This window comes from Gorilla gorilla, chromosome 6, assembly GCF_029281585.2.
Source record: "Gorilla gorilla gorilla isolate KB3781 chromosome 6, NHGRI_mGorGor1-v2.1_pri, whole genome shotgun sequence".
Lineage (NCBI taxonomy): Eukaryota > Metazoa > Chordata > Mammalia > Primates > Hominidae > Gorilla > Gorilla gorilla.
The window spans coordinates 160,916,248-160,943,220 of record NC_073230.2 but is presented as its reverse complement, the minus strand read 5'-3'; the positions used below and the strand labels follow the sequence as shown (position 1 = coordinate 160,943,220).

General features: G+C 41.7%; 1 protein-coding gene across 5 annotated transcripts in view; it reads right to left on the bottom strand.

The window, feature by feature from the left end:
• Positions 1–504: 504 nt before the first annotated feature.
• GALNT11 (polypeptide N-acetylgalactosaminyltransferase 11) overlaps positions 505–26,973 on the bottom strand; it is a 97,153-nt gene continuing 70,684 nt past the window's right edge. For 2 of the 5 annotated variants that reach the window (XM_004046525.5, XM_019031708.4), the window contains 10 exons: positions 21,916–22,039; positions 19,555–19,721; positions 17,458–17,583; positions 14,543–14,792; positions 12,160–12,277; positions 9,413–9,565; positions 5,437–5,655; positions 4,022–4,126; positions 1,852–1,989; positions 505–1,297 (listed from right to left, as the gene is read on the bottom strand). In XM_004046525.5, the coding sequence (XP_004046573.2) occupies positions 1,166–1,297; positions 1,852–1,989; positions 4,022–4,126; positions 5,437–5,655; positions 9,413–9,565; positions 12,160–12,277; positions 14,543–14,792; positions 17,458–17,583; positions 19,555–19,721; positions 21,916–22,039 (1,532 nt within the window). In that variant the 3' untranslated portion in view covers positions 505–1,165. Of the gene's footprint in view, positions 1,298–1,851; positions 1,990–4,021; positions 4,127–5,436; positions 5,656–9,412; positions 9,566–12,159; positions 12,278–14,542; positions 14,793–17,457; positions 17,584–19,469; positions 19,722–21,915; positions 22,040–26,973 lie in introns of those variants that run through there. The other 3 variants (XM_063708870.1, XM_063708871.1, XR_008681331.2) reach the window with 2 other exon arrangements.

Sequence of the window (26,973 nt, the reverse complement as noted above, 5' to 3'; positions counted from 1 at the left end):
ATTATTGACACTGTTGGATTTCAATCTACCATCTTGCTGCTCTTGTTTTCCATATGTACCATCCTGGCCTTTGAAGTCAAATGACAGATAAAATATTTAGGATGTGGCGCTTAAACTGTTTTGTGGTTCAGATAAAATATCTGAGTGCATCCCCTGCGATATGAGACCATCTCTCCTCTTAAGATGTGGTTTGGGAGGAAAATTCACTTTATATTTCAGAATTTTTAGTATATGCAGGTGATTCCCAAATGTATTCTCTCTAATTGAGCTACATCTTCCAAGAGTCTGACCTCTATATCCAACTGCCGGTTGAGCAGCTCTCCCTGGGTGCTGCACAGGCAACTTTGATGTCCAGTATCTAAGGTCACACAGCTCAAGCTAAGAAACTGGGATGCGTCTTGAGAGGCAGAGGACTGTACCGAGCCTACTGGGTCATCACCTGAAGCCAAGAGCATGCAACACACCTCAGACCAGAGGCCCCAATACAAGACAAAATATCCCAAATAATCAAAAGGATTCTTTATTATGTAGATTGTATCATAATTCATCAAAATAATTTTATAATAGTTAACTGCCATACTGTCTTATAAATGATGCATACTGTCTTATAAATGATGCCTTCTGAAGTTAAACATAATATAGATTCAGTTTTTTAAAATGATCTACTTACAACATACTAAACAAATAATAGGTTTTTTTTTTTTAAAGCACTATCTCCTATGAAGTCTAAGAAAGGAAATCATGACAAGTTCCTGATCAGATAAAAACCACTGCATCATTAAAGGGGATTAAAAAGAGGCATAAATAAATCTGAATAGAAATATCCATTTTCCTGGGTTTTATCCTTCTGTACAAGCCCAATTCTAGAGTTAAAATGATACTGTGGTTTGCCTCTGTAAGCAAGAAATTCCTTAACAGCAGCTCAAAAATCACCTTAATGTCCGGGTGAAACATACTCACTTCTTCACCCGTGGACACTCAGAGCTCCCGTCTCTGTCAGACACGTGTCACCTCTGCTAACACACCCAGGCATCTCCGGGAGGACAGGGAACTGTCATCCTCTCCAAGATGGCTCTGCTCCACCCAACCCAGGCTTTCCTAAAGCCCCAAACTCCACACCGGAGGCAACGCCTGATGAAGCAACATTCCCGCCACAGCATCCACCTTAACCTTCCAAATGCCACTGCTGTGAAGAGGAGCCATCGCAGATCGCCATGGCGACAGAGCCCTTCTGACCCAGGGGATCCACTGCTCTCAGGCACTGTCCAACCGACACCTGGTATAGCCGATTGTTTTTCTGAAAAAAAGGAGCAAGAAAAAAGTACTGCCAATTACTGGCAAAACATGGAAATCCAGAGGAGAGATGGAGCACTTAAGAATTCAGATTAAGGGATACAATAGTCCCCTCTTAGCCAAAGGTTAGTTTTCTGCTGTTTGTTATCTGCAGCACAGTACAATAAGATATTTTCTGACCGCAATCACAATTTGTATTATAGTATATTGATTTGTTTTTATAGAGAAAACAAACAGGCTGTTGGGCTACGGCGATCCGCCCACCTCCGCCTTCTCAGTGCTGGGATTACAGGCGGGAGCCACTGCGCAACCACAGTATGCTGTTCTAACTGTTCCGTTTCATTTGAGTTCTTGTTGTGAACCTCTTACCGTGCCTAACTGATCTAGAAAAAACTACAGTATATACAGGGCCTGTACTCCTGTGGTTTCTGGGGGGACCACTGTGCTGCAGACTGAGAAGACCATCCCCAAGGTAGAAAATGCGTTCATCTGCCACAGCCCCTCGCTCAACCCTGTGGGCCTCTGCGCATTCTCCCAACATCACCGAGCACTCCTCACCCCAAAGGTCCACTGCTGGGATCCTCCTGACCCGTGGCATTTCATGAGCCGTGGCGGGTCTGATGAGCGAGTCTCTGACATATCTAGACAAAGGAGACTATTTAAAACCAATTCATGCTCTTCATTATAGATCCAGATCTAGAGAAGAAAAATAAAATAATTTAGATAACGAATTTTAAGACTGAACAACACTTTGCATATTCTTCCACATATTGATTCTGTAAGGTCTCAAAGCAGAAACAGACCAATGCGCTAGACTTACAGGGAAGCAGATTTCAACTTGGTTCATTCCACTTCAGATAGCTAAGGCAGGAGAAAGTGAGGTGCTATTCTGGGAAGAAACCTAAGCAGTGGCTGAATTTTGTTCATTGAATTTGACTGAATTAACTCTTTTCCAATTTTAGGGTTTAACAGTTACATAACTCTCTTAATTCCTGGACTGTGTAGGTGACAGAGGAGCCCGACAGCCTCTGGCTGACCCTCTGGAGACAGAAGGGCACACGGCTGCCATTTTCCTCGATTCCTCATCGGTGGGGCAGTCAGGAAGTGCACAGGCTGAATCACAGATTATCTTCAGGAACACAACTGGGTGACATGGCAAGTGCAGTGAACAACTCACTCTCCAACATGCGCCATCACTATGCTCAAAAGGAATCTATTCTCTTCTGTTCTATTTACTCATTGCTTCAACTCATAGAACCCAAATGGATGTGTGCAGTGTTCACTAATGTGAAGCCCCTCGATCAGAGTCATAGGGAGCTGTGAGAGAATTTTCTGCAACACTGCTATTGTCTCATAGCCTGTGTGGCCAATAAGGGAGCTACTGGCCACATGCAGCTATTGTACACTTGAAATGTGACTAGTGGCTACAGAATTAGCACAACTATGCATATAAGCATAACTAAGCAATAAGCATAACTAAGTTAGCCTTAGAATAGGATAACTCCATCACCCCAACTTATATTTTCTGGAACAAATTTCAGCTCTCATCTCACTGTGCCCTACACCACTGAAATTGCGTCACCGCAATTTTAATACTTCCACAACACTGCCACCTCTTCCACCCAGAACATGCACAGAAATCCCTTCTTTTTTTTTTGAGACAGAGTCTCACTCTGTCACCAGGCTGGAGTGCAGTGGTACAATCTTTGCTTACTGCAACCTCTGCCTCCCAGGTTGAACCAATTCCCCTGCCTCAGCCTCCTGAGTAGCTGGGATTACAGGCACGCACCACCACACCCAGCTAATTTTTTTTGTATTTTTAGTAGAGATGGGGTTTCACCATGTTGGTCAGGCTGGTCTTGAACTCCTGACCTTGTGATCCACCCACCTCATCCTCCCAAAGTGCTGGGATTACAGGCATGAGCCTCTGCACTGGGCCCCAGAAATCCCTTTTAAACTACATTTTCAACACATGTATCACCTGAGACAGTGGGCATGAACTCTTCTGGTGGAACGTTTGATGAAATTTCACAGTATACATTATTTACCAAAACGCCCAAGTGGCTTTTTTTTTTTTCATTTCTGAGTGACACCAACCCACCACTAAAATAGAAATGAGACACTACAATTTATGAGATTAGACTGCTGTTACATTATGCTATTTTATCAGACATAAACGAGTTTGAAATTACTGTTCTAAACTGAAGTTATTTGCTGATTTTTAGGCCCATTTTAATATTATTTAGGAGACGTACATAAGCTGAAATGAAATTATGTGAATGGAATGAACTGAAATTCTGTAGTGCTTCCCTTGGCCATTTCTAACAAATTCCTATGGCTCGTAAGTCACAATTTATTCCGCATAATATTAGAAAGTACAAATAATGGTGTAAACAACTAAAATGCTCTATGACGACGAGCAGAGGTAGGAAAAACATACAAAGGAGACGAAAGTAGCTGACTGAGGCCACTCTCTTCCTTTTAACCCATTTATGCTGGAGGTTGCAATTTTTTTCGGTGAAAAATCAGACCCTGGTGATGCCCTTGAGCACTAGGATATAGATAACCCCCATAAGCTTAGCGTTCCAAAAACGCAACACTACACAGAAATGGGTTAAGAAAAGCCAGAACAGTAGACACTGATGTCCTCAGGAGTGACTGCCAGCAGCTTCCCTACACTGGAAGCCGCCTTGCGGACACTGGCTGTGAGCCCCGAGGCGTCACTCACCTGATTTGGGTCACTGTAGTCACAGGCCTTAAGCACCACGAGGCCTCCCTTCTGACTTGGGCGGCCCTGGGCCACCAGGCATCTGTTGGTCTGGAGGTGATAGAGCTGTAAGAGAAGGCACTCGACAGCTCAGAAGGTGGGAAGCAATCCCAGAGACGCCTCCCAAGCCTGGAGGTGCTTCCAGGCAGAATGCAAAAGGTTATTCCGGAGGTACAAATTCCAAGGCTCATAAAAATCTATGCATTTTTAATTCCTAAGTTCTAGCCTCAGAACACAGGAGCATCAAGATAGACAAAAGTTATAACTCCAAAAGTTATTAGCAATTTTAACATGCAGACAGTGTCAGCTAGGAATTCTAGCTACATATACATGTTTACTAATCTACAGCAGATGAAAGAAATTAAAATGTCATCCCTGCCCTAAAGAATCTTCAAATGAAGTCAGGGATATAAGAACAACATGTATAAAAAAGTACACAATGAAATGCAATATGCATGCTACACTGGAGATACACCGGTGACAACTATCACAGAACTGCGAGGGTGAGACAAACAGCAAGAAATAATAATGGTAAGGGATCAACTACATGGGCACACACTGCTGTCTCTTAGAGAAAAACACCTAATACTAAACATCTTGATACTGGGTTTTTTTTTGTTTTTTTGTCTTATTATAGGATAGAGAGAAGAGGAAGGGGGAAAGCTCTAGGCTTCCTCCTAGCCACTGAGGGAGAGTTGACACTGCTCTGGGAGAAGTGCCTTCTTCATAAAAGAAGGGACACTGGGCAACACAGACAGTACCTGCCCTTAGCTTTTAGAAGCCAACTCTAAGAGATGACTCAGGAGAAGGGGATGATTTTATGGCCGGACCCCTACAATTTAACTGTGACTATATAACTGTAATGAGTTTCAGACACAAAGACAGCTAAGGAAATGTGGTTGATCAATGTGCTTTCTGCTGAGCTCAGATGACTTCTGGGAACACCAGGCATGAAATCCATGCCCCCACTCTGACCCTCACTACCACCTCTGCTCTGTGATTTGCTTCCCAGAGCTAAGAGCAAATAGCAGATCACTGCCCCATTTCTCCACTTGTTGGCCTGGCCTCTGACACACGAAGTTGATACTTCCATGGCCTCTGTCCGGGGTGTATTCCCATATGCCTCTGCGCTCTTGGAAGGTGTCACATAACTTACCCTCACAGAAGGCAGCTATGCCGGCAAGGCAAGGATCTACACTTGAGGTCCTACACTTGCGTAGAGAAGTTCCCATAAAGAGAATATAATGAAAGGCAAGCTGAAGTCTGTCATTAGACTCTGTTAAGTCCACAGTGTCACCTGTCATAGCTTATGGACACCTCAAAACTTTTCTATCAAACGCTTTTCATAAGCCACTTGGAAAAAACAGCTTTCTTACCCTTCCACGTTGAAGGACTTTGGGTCGTTTTGGCCCTCTATTGACAAAAATGGGTTGCTGGGGTTTGGCGTGGGACCCAGATATCTGCATCTCTGGGTATACATTATCCAAATACCATTTAAATGATTTACAGCCCAACTTCTTTCTCAGTTCCACACGCTCACTGATATTGCCATAGCTTTTCGTCTTCAGGTCAGGTCTTAAGGAAAAATACTGCTCCTGAATTTAAAAAAAGTAAAAATAAGAAAATCGAATTTTTTGTTAAAAATGATGATACAATTATATAGAGATTTTTTACACGATTAAGTCCATTACTAACAATGATAATAACATGTACCTTAAACTGTATCTGAGAATCAATGAAACAGGCGTATATATGAGATCAGTGGGTCTCAAACTCGTGAGTCTCAGTAATCGATGTTCTTAAAAATTACGGAAAACTCCCAGGAGGGTCTGCGTGTGTGGGCTGTGTCTGTTCATATTTATCACACAGAAATTAAAACAGAGAAACCTACAAATTACTAATTCCTTAAAATAATTAAATACTCATTACAAACACAAAATGTAGTGAGAACAGTGACACTGCTTTATATTTTTGCAAACCTTTTTGCTGGCTGGCTGGCTTAAAACAAGTCAGCTAAATTCTCACATCTGCATTTAGCCTGTTGCAGTGTGTTGTTTTGGTTAAATATATGTATTTTTAAATTACAACCTATATATAATTATGGGGTTAATACTACTCCAAAATTCAATAACTTTCGAAGTTTAGTTACGATGTGGAATATGAAATCATATTAAGATTTTTACACTGTTGCATTAAAATGTACTGGTCTATCGGCCAGGCGCAGTGGCTCACACTTGTAATCCCAGCACTTTGGGAGGCCAAGGCAGGCGGATCACTTAAGGTCAGGAGTTTGAGACCCGCCTGGCCAAACATGGTGAAACCCTGTCTCTACGAAAAAATACAAAAATTAGTTGGGTGTGGTGGCGCATGCTCCTCGGGGGCCGAGGCTGCAGAATCACTTGAACCTGGGAGGTGGAGGTTGCAGTGAATTGAGATTGTGCCACTGCACTACAGCCTGGGCGACAGAGTAAGACTCTGATTCAAAAAACAAAGATAAATAAAGTTAAATAAAATCTCCTGGTCTGTCTTGCTCTCTGAATGGATCTTCCACCCGTTTTTGTAACAGTGTGGATTAGTCATTTGGAAAATACTAGTCCACTGGATTGTACTGTTCTACCAAATACTGAAAAATTTCACTATACAATATCAAAAAATTATATATAAAACCACTGATCTCCTCAGTAAATTTTTTTTGAGATGGAGTTTCACTCTTGTTGCCCAGGCTGGAGTACAATGGCACAATCTCGGCACACCACAACCTCCACCTCCCAGGTTCAAGCGATTCTCCTGCCTCAGCCTCCTGAGTAGCTGGGACTACAGGCACGCGCCACCACACCCGGCTAATTTTGTATTTTTAGTAGAGACGGGGTTTCTCCATGTTGGTCAGGCTGTTCTCAAACTCCCGACCTCAGGTGATCCTCCTGCCTCGGCCTCGCAAAGTGCTGGGATTACAGGCATGCGCCACCGCACCCGGCCAAGTAAAATTTTTAAGTACTAGGAAGCTGTCAAGCTCCTGGCGGTAAATGTAAGTTTTTCAAAATTCTAATTTTCACTTGAGGGCTTGAATTTTGTCCTTTGCAACAAATACTGTCAGTTGTTTTCATTTTCATTATTTAGTTCGTTTTACCCAAATATGAGTAACTATGGTTTGTGAGTCAGTCATTCTTAACATATAAAAAGAGTGTTCCTGGAGAGCAGCAGCTAGCTCCGCCCATAACTCAAACAACTGCACAAGTGTTTTTCCTTGAACCAAGCACCGTACTTCAGTACGCAGCAGAAGTGCTTTTTGTGTGAGCACGCATACTCACACAGGATACTAAAAAGGCACATTGAGATTTACTAAAATTATTATTATATCAATGATATTTGGAAATGCAACTGGCCTTTGTCTTCTGAGTGAGTGCTGGTGAAGAATGCAGTGACTACAGTATAACTGGGTGCTGATGCCTCGATTTATGCTAAGGCACCAGCCACGTTACTCCCCTGATTTTACACACTCAGTGCAATGTCAACACGGTCAAAGAGGCAAATACTGTATTAACCTGACTATGAAAATGACTTTAAACTGGCAGACCTCCTCAAAGAGTGGCTAGGAGTGGGACCATGTGTTGAGAACTATGGTAGCCAGTGATAATTCAGAGATGAGCATGGAATTAGACCTCAAAGTCTGGTCAAGGAGGGAGAGGGGAGATAAACAGTGCTGTAGGAGAAGCACTGTGGAGTCCCTACTGCCCCCAAACACAGTGCACCACTGTGTCCCTGTCATTCCAGCACAAGCTACATGTCTCTGTTGACATTTCCCTCACGGCGTGAAAAATTACTGTGCACTCCCTTATTCATCTTTTATCCCCCCAAAACCTAACACAGAGCCTGGCATACAGGAGATGCACAACAAATGTTTAAAAAATAACTATACACAAATACAGCAGCAACCAGGCGTGGTGGCTCACGTCTGTAATCCCAGCACTTCGGGAGGCCAAGGCTGGCAGATCATCTGAGGTCACGAGTTCGAGACCACCCTGACCAAAATGGTGAAACCCCGTCTCTACTGAGAAAAACAAAATTAGCCAGGCATGGTGGCACACACCTGTAATCCCAGCTACTCGGGAGGCTGAGGCTGAGGCAGGAGAATCACTTGAACCCAGGAGGTGGAGGTTGCAGTGAGCCGAGATTGCGCCATTGCACTTCAGCCTGGGCAACAAGAGTGAAACTCTCTCAAAAAAAAAAAAAAAAAGTGGAAACAACCTAAATGTTGATCAGCTGGTGGATAAAGTAAAATGTGGTCTGTTCATACAATGGAATATTATTTGGTAATAAAAAGGAATGCAGACCCATACATGGAATGGCACGGATGAACCTGAAAACACCATGCTCAACTGAAGAAGCCAGACAGAAAAGACCACATAGTTTATGATTCCATTTGTAGGAAATATCCAGAAAAGGCAAATTAAGTAGAGACAAGGAGTAGATTAATGGTTGCTTATTGGCTGTCTAGGGCTGAGGTAGAGAGGGAGACTTTGGGGAGATGATCAAAGGCTATGGACTTCTTTTTGCAGTGATAAAATATTCCGAAATCAATTTTTGGATTATACTTCAATAAGTCATTACAAAGAAATATATAAAGTGACCTAAGGCAGAAGAGAAAGTGGGAAGTAATTCTAAATGTGCCCTCTAACAGGGGAAGAAATGGGATTGGGTCACCACGAAGTCCAATGAGTAAAAGAAAAGGCCAGGCCTGGCACAGTGGCTCACACACGTAGTCCCAGCACTTTGGGAGGCCAAGGCAGGAGGATCGTTTGAGCCCAAGACCAGCCTGGGCAACATAGTGAGATCCCATCTCTAAAAAAAAAAAAAAAACACTTTTAAAAAAAAATTATCCAGGCATGGTAGCACATGCCTATAGTCCCAGCTACTTGGGAGGCTGAAGCAGTAGGATCACTTGAGCCCAGGAGACTGAGGCTGCAGTGAGCCATGATCACACCACTGCACTCCTGCCTGGGTGACAAAGCAAGACCCTGTCTCAAAAAAAAAAAAAAAAGAAAGCCAACTTTTGCAGGCGTCACAATAGAGAGACCAGACGGAATAAAGAAACTGAAGATGGAATTTCTTCCAACATTAGCTGCATTACTTCTTATGGAGTAGACACTTAACAAAATTAAAAGAGTCAGATTAGAACCAGAAAGAAGTGAAGTACTAGGTGAAGGGGGTGGGGGGAAACTAGAAAGAGCTGGCCCTAAGGTGAAGGTTAACCAAGAGAAATATGCCAGAGTGAAAAGTAAGCAACTAAAACTATCACTAGGCCAGTCATGCCCGCCTATCATTCATCCTTCTAAACAAGAAATTTCATTTCACCTTGTATTCATCCAACCAGACATGTGCCAGCCGCAAAGAGTTGTGTGTCATGGTGTCCTGGCCTTCGGGAGATCCATATGGTCGCCTTTTTCGGAAAATGTGTCCTACCCTAGAGCAAGGGATGATGAAGAGCTTACCGCCACACATCCAGATCTGGCCAGAAGCAAAAACAGGTGTTAACAGTTGCCTCACGTTGTTGTGAAACCAATGTATGAATTTTCAATGAAATTAATCTTTATTCAATAGGTGTTTATGAAACTTGGCAAGATATTTATCTTATTAGATACAAATATTCAAATAGAAGGAAATGAGAAGGTACACATTGTTAGAAATTGTCTGTCTTTATCATTACAAGGAACTAAATGCTAAAACAATGCTATAGTCAGCATTTACTACCATAAGTCTGAAACTGCACTTACCCCACTTTGTTGCTTTAACACATCAAGAGACTTGATCTTAGGCACTTAAGAACAAGAAGTGCTTATTTTTATTTATTTATTTATTTATTTATTTTCTTTTAAGAAGTGCTTATTACCTGTTCTCTCATTTCAGTTTCACAGGTACTTGCTTATACAATGCATACTCTTTTTTAGAAAACAGATTTTTTAATATAAAATATATAGAATAACTCCAGATTAAGATTCAAAAGACCTTAGCTCTGGTCTAAATTCTGTCCTTGACTATCTGAATTACTCTGGAGTTAAGTTTGTTTTTGTGGGATTCGATTGCCTTATCTAAAAAGAGACTGAACTTTTAATAATAAAATCTATTAAATAAGAAGCATAATAAAATCTATTATGCCTTTAACCCTAACATTCTAAAACTTACAGAATGAAAACCTGCTTTTTCTTTTTCTTTTTTTTTTTGGTGAGACACAGTCTCGCTCTTGTCCCCCCAGCTAGAGTGCAGTGGCGCTTGGCTCACTGCAACCTCTGCCTCCCAGGTTCAAGCGATTCTCCTGCCTCAGCCTCCCGAGTAGCAAGGATTACAGGCACCCGCCACCATGCCCAGCTAATTTTTTTGTATTTTTAGTAGAGACGGGGTTTCACCATGTCGGCCAGGCTGGTCTTGAACTCCTGACCTCAGGATCAGCCCACCTTGGCCTCCCAAAGTGCTGGGATTATAGGCGTGAGCCACCATGGACCCAGCCAAAACTTGCTTTTTAAAAATACTGTAGTCAATACATTTGCAGAAATACAGAAGGACATATGAACAAGTATCATGGTATTATCTGATAGGGATTCTGCTAACTGGACTAGGAGATGGTTGGGAGAAATACTGGCATATTTGCTTGGAAGGAGAAGTCTCAGCTCTCCCCTCGCCCTCTTTCTGCCTTTCCCAAAGACTGTCTACACCATGGTCCTCTGAGCCAGACTCCACCTACGCTGTCACCTTTCAAACCTTAGCAATTGGAGAAGACAGATAATGCGAGCTGGATTTCTTCCTCGGGACAGGGGTGCCTGTATACATAAAGGACTTGGTAAGCTATACATGGGGTGATGGTATAATGCAGCACCAAACTGAGCTGTTTCTGAAAGTACAATGGGAAGCTATTTATTTTTCCAAGAGAACAGGTATGAACTAAGATGGTCTTAGGCCTCAGGGAAATCTGGTCACCCTGACTATATGACTATATGTATCTGGTAGTATCAATAAAATAAACCAACAAAAAAAGAACAAACCTTTAAATTAGCACATTAAGACATTTTAAATTTATATCCAACCATTCATTACAACAATACTTTTATAATTAAAATATATATATAAACACACACACAGAGTGGAATAACATACTGGAGACTCTAAAAGGTGGGAGGGGAGTGAGGGATGAAGTACTACCTATTGGGTACAATGTGCATTACTCTGGTGATGAGTGCACTAAAAGCCAGACTTTACCACCACACACTATGCACTTGTACCTCTAAATCCATAAAAACAGACTAGGCACAGTGGCTCACGCCTGTAATCCTAACACCTTGGGAAGCCAAGGCAGGAGGATTGCTTGAGTCCAGGAGTTCAAGACCAGCCTGGGCAACATAGTGAGACTCGCATCTCTACAAAAAGTAGAAAATTAGCCAGGTGTGGCGGCATGCGCCTGTACTCCCAGCTGCTTAGGAGGCTGAGAGGTGGGAGGATCGCTTGAGCCCAGGAGTTCAAGGCTGCAGTGAGCCACTGTATTCATGCCACTCTACTCCAACCTGGGCAGTGGAGCAAGACCCTGTCTCAAAAAAATAAATATCAACAAATACATGGCTTCTTACATGCTTTTTCATTTTGTTGTTGTTTTCCTAGCCAATGGATCAACATGTATACTCTTGACATTTCGAACAGGTATTATCCATATCACAGATTCTGACAAAGTAGCATTCATTAAGGACAATTTGTCAATAAAGATAGTCATGGAGCACTCTGGGAGGCCGAGGCAGGAGGATCACTTGAGCCCAAGAGTTTGACACCAGCCTGGGCAACATAGTGAGACCCCCATCTCTACAAAAAATAGAAAAATTACAGGCACATGCCTGTAGTCCCAGCTAATCAGGAGGCTGAGGCAAGAGGATCGCTTGAGCCCAGGAGGTCAAGGCTGCAGTGAGCCATGACCACGCCACTGCACTCCAGCCTGGGCAGCAGAGAAAGACCCTATCTCGAAAAAAAAATAATCAAGGAGAATATAAAGAAAATATGAGATCATGGATGAAAATCATATTCCACTACACAGTTATTAATTGAGCATGCAAAAATTAAATTACCCGAAATGATATTTCCAAATTTTCTCCTCCCCAGATATCCATGCCACTATCATACTGTCCAAGTTCATGGAAATACTGTCTGTTCATGGCAAACAAACCTCCAGCCATTGTTGGTGACCTAGAAAAAGGAAAATTACTGTACTCATTCCTTATAGTCAGTTATCTTACCTACTACTTTTGTTTAAAATACTCAGTGTCATTTTGGAACATAACTAATAAAAATTGAATTAATGATTATGAATCATTTTATCCAGTATCAGAGAATGAGCCAGGCCGTACAACTGAATTTTCTAGATTGCTAATAATATGCTAGTATCTGGCATACGAAGGCTACTTTTCTAAGTCTCGAAAGTTCTTTTCCTATTATAACCATTTCTGATGGAAAGCCACCTGATATGGTCATTCCTTCTGACAATCTCACAGAGCCTTGGGGATCAAAACTGGGCTCTAAGGTCCACCAAGGAGAGACCTGACAAACATCACACATTGGGAGTTGGACTCACACAAGTTAGACCAGTGGCTCTCAACTGGGATGACTGTGTCCCCAACAGACATTTCATCATGTTGGGAGCATTTTTAGCTGCCACATCTTGATGTGTTTGTGTGGCAGGGTGCTCCTAGAATCTGGGTTGAGGTCTGGGATTCTGCTACCTATCCTAAAATGCAGAAGAGGGCCCCTACAACAAAGAATTATCTGGCCCAAAATGTCAGTAGTGCCAAGGCTGAGAAGCCCTGTGCTGGAGTGAGAAAAGCCACAGACTGGTCCTCTCAGGGACTCGAGCTAGCTTCCAGTCCGCTCACTTCCTAAAACTGGATAGAGGGGATTGTGGATTCTAGTGGCCCAAGCTGCCTGCACAAGAGAAGCAAAATTATCTCTGCAGGGAAAAAACATCATCCCAGGTATGAATGTATTTCTATAATTTTTCATATATCATGTCTGGCACTAAGCAAAAATAAATAAGCAACAAATAAATAACCAGGCAAATGGGAAGATAAAATCACATGAAAACAAAATGAGAGAAACAACATACACCAGAAACAGATATGAAGGGGTTTCAAATATGGAATTATCAAGCAAAGACTTTAACTGCTCGGTATATTCAAAGAAAAAGACAAGGCAGAATTCGGCAGCAAATTAGTTACTTCAAAAAAGTAACCATGTTTATACATATCCAAAAGACACTTTTTAAAAACAAGACCAAAAAAAATGTAAGCAGCCAATGAAAAAGAGATTATCTTAAGGGAAGCAAAGTAAGACTAACAACGCTGACTTCCTGTCTGAAACGGTGAATGCCAGAAGGTTCTTGAATGACGCCTTCAAAGGCTGAAAGAACATACATGTCTGCTACTGCCAACCTAGAACTGGATACTGAGTAAACATGTTCTTCAAAACAATGGTGAAACACAAGGACATTTTCGGAAAAACAGAGGACTGATCACTAGGATGTCCAACTAAAAGAACGACTAAGAGTGTTCTTCAGCCAGGATGGGAGCAATCCCGGATAGAGCCTACAGCTGCAGAAAGAACAGGGTAACATAAAGCGGAGATACCTGGGCAAGCCTGTGTGAATACTGCTACGTAAGAAATGGCTTCTGGGGTTTAAATTATATAACAATATACAATACTGTTGTATATAACAACAAATAAGCAATAAAATAACGATAACAACATAATAACAATAACAAATAAATTGGGGGAGGAATAACTGAAACGTGAACATTCTGAGATCCTGGCATTGTTTGGAGAAAGTACCAATTTTGATTACACTCTGGCAAATCAAGAACAAATGTATTCTTTAAAAAGTTAAAATACAGGTAAACCTCTTTGAATTCAATCTACGTAAGAAATTTTTAAAGAAAACAAAAATAAGAAGAGCAGCTTTATATTACAGAAGATGAAACATAGATAAGAACATAAAATAATTCCTATACTATGACTTAGTAATTATACTAGCAGGAATCCATCTTCAAAATCCTAATGAAAGAAAAGGCTTACATATTAATGTTTTTCACAACATCACTCCGGCTACCAAAGAACTGAAGGTAAGTTAGTGAACTATAAATACACCGCAGTGTTTGACATACCAAACAGCAACCACCACACAGGGCCCTCCCAGGGCTTCCTCTGCAATGGTGGCCTGGTCTGTCTGCTCTTCTCACAGGCTCTAAGTCCTTGAGGGCACACATACTGTCTTACTCATAAATCTTTCCTTAGGACTTGGCAGACTGCATAAAATTCAATACGTACTCAAGAATTTTTAACGTACAAATTAAGTCCAACACTTTTGCTCCTTACAAAGAAGGAGGAATTATCTTTAATATCATTTTGTTCTCTTTTAAGGAAGCACTGGTAGGAATTTTTCAAACAAAGAAGCGATCTTACTTTATTGGTGCAGTGGCTCCCTCCGCTCCTCCTAGCTCAGAAAGGGGGACAAGATCCCATTTGAAGTGCAGCCCCCAGTTGAACCCTCCGCGGACAACAGGGGACGAGCTGTAGGCCAGCGTGTCGGCGCTGATGATGTCAATCACTGGGCACACCACGGTGTGCCGGTCCTCACGGATGGCGGCCAGCAAGGGCTGCAGCCACATCACATTCACTTCACAGTGGCTGTCCAGGAACACAAGGACTTCTCCTGGGGAGGAAACAACAGAGGCTCAGGAGAGTGTCACAACACTCAATTTAGGTACAACCACCCGTCCAATGGGATGACGCGCTGACACAGCATGAAACACGACTGCCACCCTCCCAGCCCCAGACGGCCTAGCTGCTCCACTACACTTCACTGCCGATGGTCAACAAGGATGTCCCTCAGCCAGTAATGCTGCGTGCAGTGTCCTGCTGTGATTGAGGGACCCATACAAATCATACGCGCGACTCTTGAAAAAACTGACAGGCAATTCAGAATCTCTTCAGTAAACAGAGTCAAAGTCTCACCGTAACAACTCAACTCTTTGGAAGCCCAGATATTGAGTATTCCAAGATGTTTTGGTGCCATGACAGTGGACAGTTGTATGTAGATATTTTTATTACAATTATTTTAATCAAAATATTTTGAAGTTTAGCACACACTTAGAATACATCTCTCTGCCTCAGTAAACAGAGTACAGAGAACACAGCTGCCTTCTCACTGGTGACTAGGACATGCACTGTAACTATGGATGATGGCTGCCACACAGCAGTTCTCCCCGGAGAGAGGGAGGCGCAGCTGGTGGCGCTCTCGGGGACGCCTCTTGCTCATTTCTGTTTCTTCCATCTCCCACCTTTCCTTTCTACTGCCCCCCACCCTCTTAGCTTCAGTGGCTCTCATCTGCCAATGGGATACACCTTTCTTCTAGTTAGCAACATATAAATCATCGACATTTTATTTTGCATTTTAAGCTCCTCTTGATAAATGTGAGCAGAACTGAGGGTTTTTTTTTTATAATTTCAAATTTAAGAGCTCCACGGTTCTTCTGAGCAGTTGAGAAACTCAGAATGACATCATCAGGTCACATTATTGTTTTTCTAAAAGTGCACTCGTGAAATGTATGAAGATTTTACATGAACTACTTAAAGCACCAAATGTTATCTATCCAACTTCAACTAGTGATAAAAGCAGTATCTCAGACACTTTTCAATGATGCCCGTGAATCAGTCCCACAGTTCAGTGTCTGTAAACAGCCCGAAGGGTGGGGGATGTAGGCAGCTCTCCGCTGTCACTTAATGCAGAAAGGCAGAACCTTCCACATGCACATCAGTGGGGGTGAGGTGAGACCAATCATAATTGCTTCGAGGAGAAAATGGATTCAGAGCTTTTCTTAACTCTGTAAGTGTTACTTTTTCCAATTAACACCAATTTAAATGAAGACCACATCTGGTCACAGTGAACCTGAAACAATGACTTCCATGCAAACTGGCTTGCTTCTGACAGATCCTAAACTATATCTCAATGAGGACCTGAAGAGATCATAAGGGAAAAAAACCTAAATAGCTATTGCTATCTAAAAAAAAGTCAATTCACAGTAAACATGCATTGTAACAGTACAATGTTTTCCGTGGCTTAATACTGAAAATACCCCAGGATTTTCACTTTATTGCTTTGCCTTAAATAACTCCACACAGCCAATTCAGTAAGTTTTTACATGACTAGAAACCTAGAAAAAAAGTCTCACTAGCCTTGAATTCAGTCTGCATCCACTGCAGATGGGATGTAGAGGAGCTGCTTCTCTTTTTTTTTTTGTTAATTGCTTCAGGTCACTGTGGGCTTCAGAGAAATAAGAGAAGACAGATACTAAAAGTGAAGTTCCAACTCAGCCCAGCACACGAGCCAGTGGCTCCACAGGGGGAGTGGTGGTGAGCAGTGCCGACCACCACAAACCCAGAGGCAGGTTATCTAGGAGAGCGTGGAATATAGGAAGGACTGCAGTAGATGCTGTCACTGCTAGGGAATGTCCCCACCAAGTTCCATCATTCTCAAATGATTTTCAAAATTTTTTCGCCATGTCCATGCCCTACCTGCAATATCACATGCCTAACATTTTTAAACAGATTCATTAGTTTTAATTACATTTATTTAAAAATTTTTAAATTACAGTCATAAATGAAACTCAGGGAGACCAATTACACATAGGTAACCATAAAACGAAATACAACAGAATCAATATAATATAACTGAAGACTAACCAGATATATTTTCTGCAGAAGACTGAATTTGAGGTCGGTTATTTCTTTTTAAAGGGGGAGATCAGTGTATGATGGAAATATACTAGTAACAACAGAGACTTGCTCCTTGATGGAATCAGAAGGATTAAGAGGGAATTTTAAAGAAAATGCCATTTATAGTTTTGTAAGTCAATCTTACGTCCATTTACCAATTAAAGTCATGATGTGTGGCTCCAGAGGGATGCACTCCGCACTAAGAATTAAAAGCATAGTTCCAATCGACAGTTTGGGTTCATACATTTTAAATTTTGTATTTAAAAACATAAAAATTCAGTTACATTTTGGTCTGGGCTTTTCTGCTTATATAAGTGAATAAGATATAAAATCTATTTGAGGGGCAGTAAGTATCAAAAAAGGGTCGCTATGAAAATAGACACTGAGGATTTGAGAGTTCAGCCCCCTGCACTATGTGCTTTGGGGTAGCAGGCTTGGCGTTATGATCAGGCCTTTCCCAAACAGAACAAGCCTCATCTCTCCTGCTGGCAATGTCCGTTTGAAACACTACTTTTCATAGACTTTGCAGAATCAGGACAGGCGCTGAGGCTCGAGCCCTTGTCATCCAACACCTGTAGAGCAAAGCTAACAAGAAGTGATACCTGTCGCGTGGGCCGCGCCAATCATTCTCCCTCGAATCAACCCCTCACGCTTTGTATTTCTTATGACTTTAATTTTTCCAGGGAGGTATTTTTGGACATATTCATCTAGTTCTCCTTTCAAATCATCTGAAAATAAAGTCCCACAATTATTCAAACTGTATGAGACATACATAAAGACACTTTACAGCTATTCTAAAGTTGTATCTAGTACTTGCTAAAATTTACAACAAACTATCAAGCAAATACTACAGAATATTTTACTTTAAAAGAGTATTGTAGCTTATCCTGTAGGAAGAAAAAGAAATGAAGGGTAAGAGCTGGAATACTAGCAAAGAGGAATACTTACTTTAGTTACAGACTTATTTGTATCTCCATAGCATCGAGCACAATGCTTTGCATAAAGAATGTTTGAAATGAGTATTTTGAGTGCATAAATGTTCAGCTGACCATATATAAATCACATTGATAACAAAGAAAATGAGATATAAATGCCTTTTATTACAAAGGAATTTATTAAGTCTTAGTCCATTTCAAAATAGTTAAGAAACAACTTCTATTGCCCCTACCAAGAATAACAAGAACAGCATTGAATATGTCCTTTTATTAATTTAGCATCTTTCTTCCAAGGTTGCTAAATATTTTTTAAGGAATTCTATGTCATTCACCTGTATATTTCAGAATAACTTGAAAGATCGTGTAAGATAATAAGCAGTAATTCTTTCCATAGTTAATATACAAACCACCTCAAATTATGAATTTTTCCTTTTAGGTAAAATAGCCACAAAGTGAAAACCAAAATACAAGTTGACTTAAAAAAAAAAAAAAACCCAACCATAAATTCTAGAAATCAGTATGTAACCAATCTTCTACGTGGTCCAGACTCAGATTTATTTGTTAGGTTTTTTGTTTGTTTGTTTTTGGCCAAGGTTTGAGAATTTTGCTCCCATGACTCTCTGTCCATTTCTTTACCTTCTATATTTAAGTATACTGGTATACCAACTCTGATGTTGATACAAGCGGTACTTAATAAACGCTCGAGTGCATGAAAAAGTCACTGGCATATACCTGTACCACTGTGTTTCTGCAGGCTGCTGTCATGAAAAGAGCAGAAGGCTTGGAGCTATGCAGACTAGAGGTCTCATTTCCACTCTACTACTTAACAGCTATGGGGTCTGAGCAAATTACTTTTTATATTTCTCCCTCTATAAAATGGGCTTCCAGGCTTTCTTGCAAGGTCACTGAGAGCTGAATGAGCAGTGTAATAAAAAGCCTTCTATCCTGTTCGGGTATACAAAGCCATTCTTAGCAAGAGTCTATGTTGAATTAAGAAAGGCGTACAGAATATAGAATATGTAGTGAATCATAAAATACTGGCATTCAGAGATCGTTGAGGAGCTATCAGAATGCAATCCACATTTATCTGGGGACGATCAGTGTAAGAGACTTAATAGAGAAGCATAAGCCAAGGCATCATGCCAAATGAAAAAAGCCCATCTCAAAAGGTCACATACCGTGTGATTCCATTTATATGACATTCTTGAAATAACAAAATCAGAGATGGAAACAAAATCATAGAGAGTCGTGGTTTCAGGGACTGGGGAAGAGTAGAGGAAAGCAGGAGGTGTGACTAGAAAGAGGCAGCACAAGGGCCCTCCGGGTGAGGAAACAGTTCTGTATCATTGCAGTGAGGGTTGTGGGAGTCCACCTGTGTGACAGAATGACCCTGGACCACACACACTGTACCAACGTGGATTTCTGGTTCTGATAGGGGAATTTTATGATGGAGCAACTGGATAAAGGTACATAGACCATCTTTGTAACTTCCTGTGAACCTACAGTTATTTCAAATAAAAAGAGGTGTGTTTTTTAAAGTAAGCCACGGAAAAAATTTCACGGGCCAAATTTGGGTAGCATAGTTTATAAGCAGGTTACAAAGATAATGGATTTCCTCAGACTTATTTGTAGTCAGCCCAGCTGTGACTGCACGCGTATGATCCCCACCTACCACGTACTTGAAAGTTCAGCTGTGTTAGTGTCTGTCAGTGCTGTAGTGACTGACAGCCTGGATCCAATGTTACCAGTTGCAGCATTCCTTACCAAAGTCACTATCATCATCCACAAGGATGATCTCATGAAGCAGGTGTGCTGGCGTGCGGTCTATGACACTGTGCACTGTCCGAAGCAAGGCAGAAAACGCTTCATTATAGAAACAGATAACAACACTAGCAGCTGGCAGGTCAGGTGGGTAGAACTTTTCTTTACATCTGTAAAGATAAAGATGAGGAAATTCTGACATTTTAAAAGGCTCGAATGGTTTAGATTATAATTCACCTACAGATTTACTGTCCCCTTGTTCACCCTCTTCCCCCACCCCCTGCCTTTTTTTTTTTTTTTTTTGAGACGGAGTCTCGCTCTTGTTGCCCAGGCTGGAGTGCAGTGGCACTATCTCGGCTCATCGTGACCTCCGCCTCCCAGGTTCAAGTGATTCTCCTGCCTCAGCCTCCCGAGGAGCTGGGATTACAGGCATGCGCCACCACATCCGGCTAATTCTGCATTTTTAGTAGAGACAGGGTTTCTCCATGTTGGTCAAGCTGGTCTCGAACTCCTGACCTCAGGTGATCTGCCCACCCCAGCCTCCCAAAGTGCTGGGACTACAGGCGTGAACCACCACGCCCAGCCTGTTCAGCCTCTTTCTAACATTATGGTAACAACAATTTTTTTTTAAAAGCATTTACAAAAACAATATGGTTTCTTCTTCAAGAGTTTTACATTTTGTTAATAATGTCTCCCTCCTATACCTGCTATCTTGTTTACTTTTGGATAAATTTTTTCCTTTTTTGAGATGGTGTCTCGCTCTGTCACTAGGCTGGAGTGCTGTGGCGCGATCTCGGCTCACTGCAACCTCCGACTCCCTGGTTCAAGCGATTCTCCTGCCTCAACCTCCTGAGTAGCTGGGATTACAGGCCTGTGCCACCACATCCAGCTAATTTTTGTATTTTTAGTAGAGACAGAGTTTCACCACATTGGCCAGGATGGTCTCGAACTCCTGACCTCGTGATCCACCCACTGCGCCCTCCCAAAGTGCTGGGATTACAGGCGTGAGCCACCATGTCCGGCCGAATAAAGATTTTGTAAACTTCAGGGTTTTTTTTTCTTTTTTGGAAGAGAGGTTACATAAAAATGTGAGTTCTTTTTACCAAAATCACTGCAAGTGTTTCATGCAGCACTCATAAGCTGATGTCCAGCTTCTCCTCAATGAGGTTTCAAAAGGAAACAAATATAAGACTTTATATTTGAAATTTTATTTTTTTGCCCAATAATAAAAAAGATTTGAATAAATTATGATATACCAAGATAACAGAAGAGCTTCCATGTATCAAATCATTCCAAGCAACTATTTGGGAAAAAAAGGGTTATGAGCTTTAAGCAATATCAAAAAGCCATGAACTGGCTGGGCGCAGTGGCTCATGCCTGTAATCCCTGTACTTTGGGAGGCCAAGGTGGGCAGATCACGAGGTCAGGAGTTTGAGACCAGCCTGGCCAACATGGTGAAACCCTATCTCTACTAAAACTATAAAAATTAACCAGGCGTGGTGGTGCACGCCTGTAGTCCTAGCTACTCAGGAGGCCAAGGCAGGAGAATCACTTGAACTTGGGAGGTGGAGGTTATAGTGAGCCGACATCACGCCACCACACTCCAGCCTGGGCAACAGAGAAAGACTCCATCCCCCCGCCCCAAAAAAAAGCCATGAATTAGAGAACACATTGAGAACCCTGAATTCTTTCCCAGGGCACACACAGCCCTCCAGCATCTGAGCCCTGCCTCCCTCCAGCCTTGTCACCTCTCTGCAGGGACCACTCCAGTACTATGTCCCCATTTCCCCAAACCCTGTCACAGCCCTTACTCATGTAAGGACTTGTTGACTTATTTGCCTCCCCTGCTAGACTCTAGCCCTGAGAACTGAGGAACTACTACATGTGTTTGTTTCTTGCAGGGCTCAAGACGGCGTGTAGCAAACAGAAGGTGCTCAACAAATATCTGTCTGTGGAATGACTGACCACATGCACGAAAGGCCTTTGATGGAACAAAAATAATGAAAGAGAAAAGTGAAATGAGGAGTAAAATTCTTCACTGATGTTAATTCCTATTTGCCATGAATCCAATCAATAAACATTTAGAACAAACTTATACTCAGGTTATTTAATTAGCACTCTACTCTGCTTCCCCAGGTGATCTGAAATGTTAAAGGAGACACAGCAAGCTCTAGGACTCTGTTGGTACATCTCAGACCATGTGGCTTCACATATAACACAAGTGGAAATCTGTCTCAAGTTTCCCAGTATGCTGAATAAAGACGCTGCATTGGGAAATATGAACCCCGTCCTCGTGACCTCTTACACTGACACTAAAAGCATCATGTTGTTAAAATGTATTTGCAAATCCGATAAGGCACATACGCTGCATTCCTTGTGTCTGGCACATCTCTGTGGTAGCCCAAGCGGTTACTGATAAGCATATTAAAAGCATGTTTCTGATAGCCCAAGTCTCTCAACTCCTGATCACGTTCATTAAAAATCATACCTGCAAAAGAGTGAAGTTAGTCAGCGAATTAAATCTAGAAAGTATCATGTTACTGTTAACGATATTATGATCTTAAGAAAATGCTGACTTTATCCTATTATAATCTAATATCTCTTTTCTCAAACTTAGGTTGTCTCTAGGTTGAAGTCAAATTCTTATCAGTCTAGGTCAAAGCAAGTGTGTCTTAACCATAAACACCACCTGCTCACAAGCCATAATCTTTTTTTTTTTTTGAGATGGAGTTTCCCTCTGTCATCAGGCTGGAGTGCAGCGGCACGATCTTGGCTCACTGCAACCTCCAACTCCCCGGTTCAAGCAATTCTCCTGCCTCAGCCTCCCCAGTAGCTGGGATTACAGGCAAATGCCACCACGCCCAGCTAATTTTTGTATTTTTAGTTGAGACGGGGTTTCACCATGTTGGCCAGAATGATCTCGATCTCCTGACCTCGTGATCTGCCCACCTCGGCCTCCCAAAGTGCTGGGATTACAGGCGTGAGACACCACGCCCGGCCACAAACCATAATCTTAAGAATAGTTTATTATATTCAAGAGAAAAATTTACCTGCAACCAGGAAAAAAATTTTTATAATTTTCCATTAAAGCAATAGATTTTACAACCCCAGTGGCCCTCAACAGGCCTCAATTACATGTGAGTTTTTACAGGAGTCCCTCCCCAGAAAAAGGCGACTGATAAGCTTTTCCATAAAAAGAGCTTCCCGGGTCAGACGCAATGGCTCACGCCTGTGATCCCAGCACTTTGGGAGGCCAAGGCAGGAGGACTGCTTGAGCCCAGCCTGGGCAACACAGCGAGACCTTGTCTCTACTACAAAAAAAAAAAAAACAAAAAACAAAAACAAAAAAAACATTAGCCAGGTGTGGTGGCTCAGTGGCTCACACCTGTAGTCTCCATGACTTGGCTACTCAGGAGGCTGAGGCAGGAAGACTGCTGGAGCCCAGGACATCAAGGCTGCAGTGAGCCACAGTTGTGCCACTGCACTCCAGCCTGGGCGACAGAGTGAGATCCTGTCTTTAAAAAAAAAAAAAAAAGCTTCAGTTTCTGGTTTAACTGTCAGGGAATTCCTCCACAGGCCTAATCAGTCACTGTAATATTAAGCAGGGCGCAGCTGCTTATGCCTGTAATCCCAGCACTATGGGAAGTGGAGGCGGGCAGATTGCTTGAGGTCAGGAGTTCAAGACCAGCCTGGCCAACATGGTGAAACCCCATCTCTACTAAAAATACAAAAAAAAAAAAAAAAAAAAAAACTAGGCGGGAGTGGTGGTGCATTCCCGTAGTCCCAGCCACTCGGGAGGCTAAGGCAGGAGAATCTGTTAAACCCAGGAGGCAGAGGTTGCAGTGAGCCAAGATCGCGCCACTGCACTCCAGCCTGCAGGGCAAGACTTTGTCTCAAAATAAATAAATAAATAAATAAAAGTCCATTTTTAAAAAATAGTAGAACTCTGTTCCTTTAATACAGTGAATGTTTTATGAATATCCAGGTGTAAAGGGATGAGATATAGAATGCAGTGTTTCCAGCCAGGTGTGGTGGCTCATGCCTGTAATCCCAGCACTTTGGGAGACCAAGGTGGGTGGATCATGGGAGGTCAGCAGTTCAACGCCAGCCTGACCAACATGGTAAAACCCCGTATCTACTAAAAATACAAAAATAAGCCAGGCATGGTGGCACACGCCTGTAATCCCAGCTACTTGGGAGGCTGAGGCAGGAGAATCACTTGAACCTAGGAGGCGACTGCAGCAAGCCAAGATCATGCCACTGTACTCCAGCCTGGGTGACAAAAGCAAAACTCTGTCTCAAAAAAAATAGAATGCAGTGTTTCCCCAATTTATCTGAACGCAACTAGTGTCCCCAAATCTACTTTGAGAAACATTATCTCTTAATATGCCTTCTCTCTGCAGTTCATCCTTTTTAAACACAAAACAACAAACCTCCACTAGCATTTTATACAAGGAGAGAAACTCCAGAAGAGAAGAGACTTTGGTGATGACCAAAACATAAAAGAAATAAAACTAAAATTGCTTGATACCTAGAACCTAGAGCAGAGCCTTGCACAAAGAAGATTCTCAATAAATACTCCTTAATTCAACAAGTATCAGAACATGAAAGAATCATGTTCTATTATAGGTCTCTTGAAAAGATTCCATATGAAAAGATTGTTTTAGCTTACTTTTCTTATTCCCCTACTCAAATAAAATTGTAGCCAAACCTCAATGAATTAACATGCCAGAGGACCCTTTTCAATTAATTTTATAATTAATTTCAGATTAAATGAGAAAATGTTTTTAATTTTAAATTTATTGTTTTTTTTTTTTTTTTTTTGAGACAGGGTCTTGCTCTGTACCCCAGGTTGGAGTGCAGTAGCGCAATCTTGGCTCACTGCAGCCTCTGCCTCCTGGGCCCAAACAATCCTCATAAGTAGCTGGGACTACAGCCATGCGCCCCCACACTAAGCTAATTTTTAAACTTTCAGTAGATACCACCTTAAGCTGGTCTTAAACTTCTGAGCCCAAGAGATCTACCAGCCTCAGCCTCCCAAAGTGCTGGGATAACAGGTGTGAGCCACCATGCCTGGCCAATAATCTTTCTCAAATATACCTTTTCACAGGTTCCTTTCCCTGCTTGTTCAGTAATTCTCTACTCAGAAATCTGCATACTTTTAACTACTACTACATTATTTATACTAATTCCTTCTATATTAAATTTATTTTATCTAAGAAATTTTGGATGTTTTTCATTTTTTAACTGTGATAATTATGCACGTAACATAAAACATACCATTAGTGACATTTAGTACATTCTCAATGTTGTATGACCAGTATGATTATCTAGCTGCAGAATATTGTCAGCACAGCAGAAGAAAACCCTATGCCCATTAAAGCAGTTATTCCCATTCCTCCCATTCCCCAGTCCCTGGGAACCACTCATTTGCCTTCTGTCTCCGTGGACCTGCCTATTCTAGACATTTCACATAAAGGAACCCTACAACATGTGACCTTTTGTGTGTGGCTTCTTTCACAAGCATAATGTTTTCAAGGTTCATCCATGTTGTAGCATGATCACAACGTCATTCCCTTCTCTGTCTGAATAATATTCCATGGTATGGATAGACCACACTTAGTTTATCCCTTCATCAGTTGATGGACATTTGGATAACATGTTGTCACCTTCTGTCTATTGAGAATAGTGCTGCTATGAACATTGAGTACAAGTTTTCGAGCACCTGTTGACAATTCCTCCAAGTACAAACCCTGGAGTGGTATTGCTGGGTTATATGATAATTCTACATTTAATTTATGGAGGAACTGCCAAACTGTCTATAGTGGCTGCACTATTTTCCATTCCCACCAGCAATGTGTGAGGGCTCTAGTTTCTCCACATCCTCACTGTCGCTTGCTACTCTCCTTTTTAAGTTTATTATTATAGCCCTCCCAGTGGGTGTGAGATGGCTATCTCATTGTTTTGATTTTCATTTCTGTAATCACTAATTATATTAAGCGTCTTTTCATCTACTTGTTGGCCATTTGTATATCTTCTTTGGAGAAATGTCTATCAAATCCTTTGCCCATTTTAAAATTGTGCCATTTGTCTTTTTATTACTGAGTTTTAAGAACTGTTTAGGCCAGGCACAGCGGTTCATGCCTATAGTCTCAGCACCTTGGGAGGCAAAGGCAGGCGAATGGCTTGAGCCCAGGAGTTCGAGACCAGCTTGGGCAACATGGTGAAACCTTGTCTCTACAAAATATACAAAAATTAGCTGGGCATAGTGGTACACCCCTGTAGCCCCTGCTACTCGAGAGGCTGAGGCAGGAGGATCAAACGAGCCAAGGAGGTTGAGGCTGCAGTGAGTCGTGACTGCGCCACTGCTCTCCACTGCAGGTGACAGAGCGAGGCCCTGTCTCAAAATGAAATAAAATTACAAACAAGCATTCTTTATATATTCTGGATACTGAACCCTTATTAGAAATATGATTTACAAATATTTTCTCCCATTCTGTGGGTTGTCTTTTTTGACTTTTTTTTTTTTTTTTTTTTGAGACAGAGTCTTGCTCTGTCACCCAGGCTACAGTACAATGGCGCGATCTTAACTCACTGCAACCTCCGCCTCCCGGGTTCAAGCGATTCTCTTGCCTCAACCTCCCGAGTAGCTGGGATTACAGGCACCTGCCACCACGCCCAGCTAATTTTGTATTTTAGTAGAGATAGAGTTTCGCCATGTTGGTCAGGCTGGTTGCAAATTCCTGACCTCAGGTGATCCACCCACCTCAGCCTCCCAAAGTGCTGGGATTACAGGCATCAGCCACCGCGCCCAGCCCTTTTTTCACATTCTTGATGTGTTATTTGATGTACGAAAGTTTTTATTTTTGATGTAGTCCAATTTATTTTTAAAATTGGAAAGTCTGAGTCTTACAACTTTGTTTTTTTCAGACTGTTTTGGCTATTCAGAGCCTCTTGTAATTCCATATTAATTTTAGGATAACCTTTTCCCTCTTTACAACAAAGACCACTGACATTTTGATAGGGATTGCACTGAACCTACATATTGCTTTGGGTGATATCTACATCTTAACAGTATTTAGTATTCCATTCTATGAACCTAGAATATCTTTCCATGTGTGTAGGTTTACTTTGATTTCTTTCAGCAATGTTTTACAGTTTTCAGCATACAAATCTTGCAGCTCCTTGGCTAAATTTATTCTTAAGTGTTTTATGACTTTTGATGCTATTGTAAATGAAATTGATCTCTTAACTGCATTTTTCAGGCCACTTGTTGCTACAGTATAAAAATGCAACTGGTTTTTGCCTGTTGATCTAGTACCTGCAACTGCCAAATTCATTTATTACCTTTAATAGGCTTTTTGTGGATTCTTTACGATAGTCTATAAGGAATTTAGTTTTTCAGTTAGGCAGCTGGAGTTT